This window comes from Lutjanus erythropterus, chromosome 3 (genome assembly GCF_056507025.1).
Source record: "Lutjanus erythropterus isolate fLutEry1 chromosome 3, fLutEry1.hap2, whole genome shotgun sequence".
NCBI classification, from domain to species: domain Eukaryota; kingdom Metazoa; phylum Chordata; class Actinopteri; order Lutjaniformes; family Lutjanidae; genus Lutjanus; species Lutjanus erythropterus.
In genome coordinates, this window is record NC_139319.1 from 13,790,226 (window position 1) to 13,796,136 (window position 5,911).

General features: G+C 38.2%; 1 protein-coding gene across 1 annotated transcript; it reads right to left on the minus strand.

Moving 5' to 3' along the window:
* Nucleotides 1-4,655: 4,655 nt before the first annotated feature.
* dctpp1 (dCTP pyrophosphatase 1) lies at nucleotides 4,656-5,828 on the minus strand. The gene has a single exon (XM_084715119.1). It carries the CDS (start codon nucleotides 5,816-5,818, stop codon nucleotides 5,294-5,296), a length of 525 nt encoding a protein of 174 aa, XP_084571245.1. The 5' UTR covers nucleotides 5,819-5,828; the 3' UTR covers nucleotides 4,656-5,293.
* Between the last annotated feature and the right edge of the window lie 83 nt (nucleotides 5,829-5,911).

The window sequence follows — 5,911 nt, forward strand, 5'->3', positions numbered from 1 at the left end:
CAATGAAGTTTATTGTGTGAGAGATTTAAAGCTCTCAGTATCCACATTCTGCCTCCGTACAACTCATCCTACTTTATCTCTCTCTGTCCTTCCTGATCTCTTTTTTCTCTCATGCAGTTTGAAAGTTTGTGAGACCCTTGTGTTAAATTAGCCTTTTTAAAAAAAATAAATATTGATGTACTGCAAGAGTTCTGTGAGTTACAATAATGCAGAAATGTGTGTTTGGTCAACTAGGTAGGTCTTCTTGCACTGATAATGTAAAGTATTTGTTTTAACTTGCAGTATTAAGTTGAAACAACAAGTGAAACTGACTGAAGCAAAGGTAATCTTCAAGTTGAGATAACTTGCGTTCTCAATGCAGCAGGTAAACTTGCATTTCCAAGTTAAACCAGCTTCAGCTGTCTTACAGTGCAGTTTTCATGTAACTACAGGTAATACCAAGTTGTTCTTTCTAATGTAGGGGTTGATAACGTCCATCTTAAAGTAGTAGTAGTTCTTGGTTTGTGAATCTTTTTCTATAGCAGTGCAATTCATTTTCTGGCATAAGGCGAGCTGAATTCTAAAAAAGCCCATTCATTTTTACTATAATTATGTTTCTCTGGATTTAAGCCCGACAGAAAATGAAATAATCTTCTTGATTATAACTTTTATGTCTTCCCAGAATGTTTTACTCTTTCTGCACTGCCAAATACAACAACGTTCCTCTAGTTTCCATACATTTGTGCTTATGTGGGATATGTTTTGATTATATCAGTTTAATTCCATTGGTGTCACATATGTCTGCATTAACCACTTATACTGTATTAATTTAAGATAGGTGTTTATAGACCACATAACATATAGCAAGCTGTGACAGTGTGCCAGTGAAATGTATTGCTCTGGATCTGTATATGCTGCATGCAACCATCTAATTGATACAAACATTGATTCTGGTGTCAGTCAGGTTAGAGCTGCGTTCAGGGACAGATTTAGAAAGTCTTCCTTCATATCTGACTCCTTATATGTGCAGCAGTTTGATGCCAATCCATACCGTGGAAATATGCTACATCCTCATTATATCCCAGTCTGAAAAAGTGAAGACTTCTTACCAAACCTCTTCAGGATAACATTTGGCAGTGCCTGTGTACTCTCAGAGAAGCAGTGGGATGGAAAACTGCAGGAAGAACAATGATGCGGGCTGGAAATGCTTACATTTTCCTCTCCTGAGACAGCTGTAATTGCAGGTTGCTACCTGACTGGCACACATTTAGACAGTGAATATTGAGATGGCACCTACAAAGTGTCACGATCTCCCGTTTAAGACAGCGCACGCTGCTTTGCAATGATGTTCACTGTGCATTACAAACTGCGTGAGGAGAATGGCTTATGTTTTGGACGAACTGCTGCTGGAGAGGATCTGCTGCAGAGCCAGAACTGTAGAATTTGTGGAAGAGTTATGTAGCAGCTAAAGATTTATGATCATGAAAAACAAATCTGTGGTCCTTCTACTCCATTTGATCAATAACGAAAAGAGCTTAACCCTTGTGTTCTCCTCTAACCTTCACTCCACGAGCTTCAAATGAAAATGATGAATTTACACATTCCAGTGCCAGAAGAGGAGGAGAGTTTGCACATCCAAGTTTCTGGAGACACGCCAAGAAAGTGGACAATCGCTCATTCTTAATGTGGCATGCTGTGTCATATCTGCTTAAGTAAAAAACTGTTTACTTTGAAGTGAGGCTCGACTTGCACACAGCAACATTTTAGTGATGCATGACTGTTCTCCTTTACAGTCTGTGGATGACTCACGCGGCTGAGTAAATACCAGGCTGTACAGCTGAGGGCGACGTTTGTGTCTCGAAACACATCAAATGAAAAATCAGACAGACGTTTTCATCGCTATGTTATGCTAAATGCCCCCCCTCTTGCACACAGACACACACAGAGTCACACGTTTTACCAATGTGCTCTGCATTTCAAATCATTGCTGAAGGATTTATCAAAGTTTTATTCCAGGTGAAATATACTGCTAGACATCTTACTTACTTTCCCCTGCTAACTCCTGCTGATTTAAATAAGATTGTTACAAGCTCAGAGTAAATCATTACATCACCACAGTGAGCGTGCTCCGGAGGTACAGCAGGTTGTTCGCTAATCACATTCGTCTCGCGTTGGTGGTTCAACCTGCGGCTCTTGTAAGTGTCTTAGGCAAGACACTGAACCCTAAAATTGTTCCTGTTGGTTCAGTGTTATGGAGGATTTTAAGGGTCAAAACTAAATATATATAAATACATAAATAATCATATAATTAAATACCTTAATTAATGGGTAAATGTGTAATTGCATGATAAATGCTTAAATAAGTTAATAAATAAAAAATGTGTAATTCACAAATGTCACAGAAATAATAATAAAGCAAGAGATAACAGTAATAAAGCATTTAATCAGTAAATAACCATAAACAAATAACGAAATGACACATTAAATATATAAATGTTAAATTCATTTTTATTTCTTTACTCATTTATATATATACCCACATCTGACTATTAAATATTCAGTTATTCTCATGTTTAAGTATCTGTTTAGAATTTTAGTTATTTATAATTTAATTAACTTGGACAGTGAAATAATCAGTGTGTGATTTTGTCATAATTTACATATGAAATCTTGAGCTGTGGCCAAAAATGTGTTTAGTGACGTCACCATGACTTTGACCTTTGACCACCAATATCTGATCAGTTCATCACCAGTGATAATCATAATTTATGTATTTTAGCAGTTTATTATAGAATCATATACTGTATTTATTAAGCATGAACTTATATAATTTTAATTCATCAACTTATTTAAGCATTTAGTTATATAATAATTTATATAATTAGTTTTAGATTTTTAAAACCCTTCATAAGGCATGATTGCTTGCATAGTAGCTCACTGCAGAGACAGAGTGTGAGTGTGTGTGCGAGTGTGTGTGACGGAGTGAATAAGTGGCAAAACTGAAAGTCTTTTGAATAAAATTGATACATAAATGCAGTCTACCACTCTGCAAGTTACATGGTGAGTGAGTCAGTAATGATCTGCTATTACATTTAACTGTGGCCATTTTCAGGCAGGTAATGTCGAATCGTGTCAAGAGAAGTTAGGAAAATTAGTTTTAGAGTTACATTTGAATTGTATTGCGCTATACTGAGAGAGATTTCTAATATTGTGGTCAGATCACTTCTAACACAGTCAGGAGATTAAGCATTAGAAATACCTCAGTAAAATGAAATTCATAGACTACAGGACTCTGAAAAGAAATTTGTTAGAGTGTGGAGATATTTATCATTCATTCGATGTTTCTGCCCTTGACGGACTTAAATACAGTTTTTGGTTTGGATGTGCCGCTTCTGCATGACCTCAATATAACTCAAACACTGTTCATTTCTCAGTTTCACTTCAAGTAACTAAGTGCAGTTAACTATAGGCTTTCATTGTGTACACTTTGATACACATGAATACCATGATGTGCATTCCTCTGTAAAGTGGATCAAGTTTAAAAGGACTCATAATGTATATATATATATATATACATACGTATATTCTTCTAACCTAGAGTGCTATTTTTCCATCTAGATTGTCTTGGTGTGAGTTGCTGAGTTGAGATGCCTGCCTTGTCTTGAACATAATGGAACTAGATGGCACTCAAAGCGCCGAAAAATTACATTTGAAAAACTCAGCAGCAATGTTTGTTCCCAGAAAAAATGACCTGGTTTCTCAAGTTATCCTCAGACCTCGTTGTGAGCAGTTTCAAGCAGGAACTATTTTCTGAACTACAACTACAGCAGTACAGAAGAAATTGTTCTAACATGAAACTGCTCACAAAAAACTGGGTCATAATTTCTGGAAAGAGACATTGCTGTTGTTTGAAATGTATTTCAATGTATTTCCGGCACCATGAGCACCACAAGCCGAGTGCCATCTCGGCAGACATCTCGATGGCTGTTATCTCCAACACTCTGCAACTCACACCAAAACTATGTAGAAGTATAAGTAGCACTAAACGTATGAAAGAGAAAATGTATTTTTGATTCTGGGATGAACTTTGACTTACAGAGTGTGATGTTCTCTGAAAGAACTTAAGTGAAATACATTTTAATATTTTTCAGACAATAGCCTCCAAAATGTCTGTAACGAGCTTCCTAACCTTCATGAAATTGGGATTTACTTTAGAGGTGTTGTATTAGACCATTAGTCGCAGCTTGGATTACTATTTTTTATTTTGAAAGAACTGCTTAACCCAATTATCAAAATAGTTGACAATTAATTTCCTAGATATTGTATTAAATCTAATCTTTTTTGCAGTTAAAAAAGTCTATATATGACCATGTTCTGCTAATGTAAAATAAGAAGTTTGCCATTGGATTGTCAAGTAAACTGATGTTAGCATCATAAACGTCATAAAGAAAAAGCAAAATGTCTTCTTAATGATTTAATACTTCTGGAGTTGTCTCATCACAATTTGAATTGTATTTGCATTTTTGCAGGTGTGAGTAGTAGGTCCCATTTCATTTGTGCATTGCATAATTTCAATTATCAAAATACTTGGTAATTAATTGATTATTTTGTAATTGTTGCAGCTCTAATCACAACTGCTTTTAAATGATTGATAAATGAGTGAAAAATACACAGGACAGAGTTAAAACCACTTTTACTTCGGGAGGAAAAACGTGACAGATGAGATGTAAACAGAAGAGTTGAGCCAACACTAATGGGAAAACAGGATAATTTAAAAACCTAAAACAAACCAAAAACAATTCAGGTCAGGACAATGATTGTGTTTCAACTCCAGCAATTTTCTTATCTGCTCTGTCACACTCCCAAACTAAAGCTATAACTTTTAAACTGTTCAAAGAGAAACATTTTTCTAGATACTTCCAGAAAGCACTGCACAAATGTAATATTTTCTATTAAGAGTGTGCTTTCCCTCAAATTCACTCAGGCACACCAATAATCTGACTAAAAACAGGATTTAAAAGTTAATCACAATAAAAGCCAGCATACAGTATCCCGGAAGTGCCTTGCCTAATAAAAGTGACTTAGCATATGTAGGCGAATGGGCTAACAAACGCGTATCCTGCACAATACACACAAGTTAAGAGCATTCATATAGTCATGTAACCAATCAACCCAGAAAAAAAAAGCCATTTGAACCAAGGGCATAAATGTTCAGTAGTAGTCCACAGTTAAACTGCAGCATGTTGTCAGAGAAGTGAACAGCAGCTCCAGCCGTCACTGCAACCAGCGTCCATCCGCCTCTCGACACCCAAACTCAGTCCTTGTATTCTGTGTACTTTTTGGCCGAGCCGTGCACCTTGCTGGCGGGGTATTTCTGTCGGTTCAGCGCCATTTTCCGAAGCACCGCTTGTGGAAGGTCGACGTGACACTTCTCGGCGAGCTCCACCAGGTAGATCATCACGTCGCTGAGTTCGTGTGCCAGCTGCTCCCGCTCCGACTCGGTCCAGTCAGGCAGGCCCTCCGCCACCTCCCCGCGCCACTGGAAGAGCTCCGCCACTTCGCCCACCTCCCCGACCATGGCCAGCAGCAGGTTACGGGGCTGGTGGAACTGGTTCCAGTCCCGTTCGTCCGTGAACTCCGCTTGCATACGTCTAATGTCCTCTATGGTGGGCTCGGGGCTGAAGGTAAACCTCTCAGCCCGCCTGGACCCTCCATTCTGCAACTTGGAGTGAGACGGTACCTCGGTTGCGGCTCCGTTTACCGCAGCTGAGTGACTACCATTTGAAGTCGGGACGTCGCCGTTTATTCCACATGCGTCTTTTCCGTTTGTAGCCATCATGTTGTATAGATTTTATGGGCAGTGCCAATAAAAACAACTTTTCAGGGTCTGTAAACAGACTACTCAGCAGCTACCACGCGAAGAAGTCCCGCC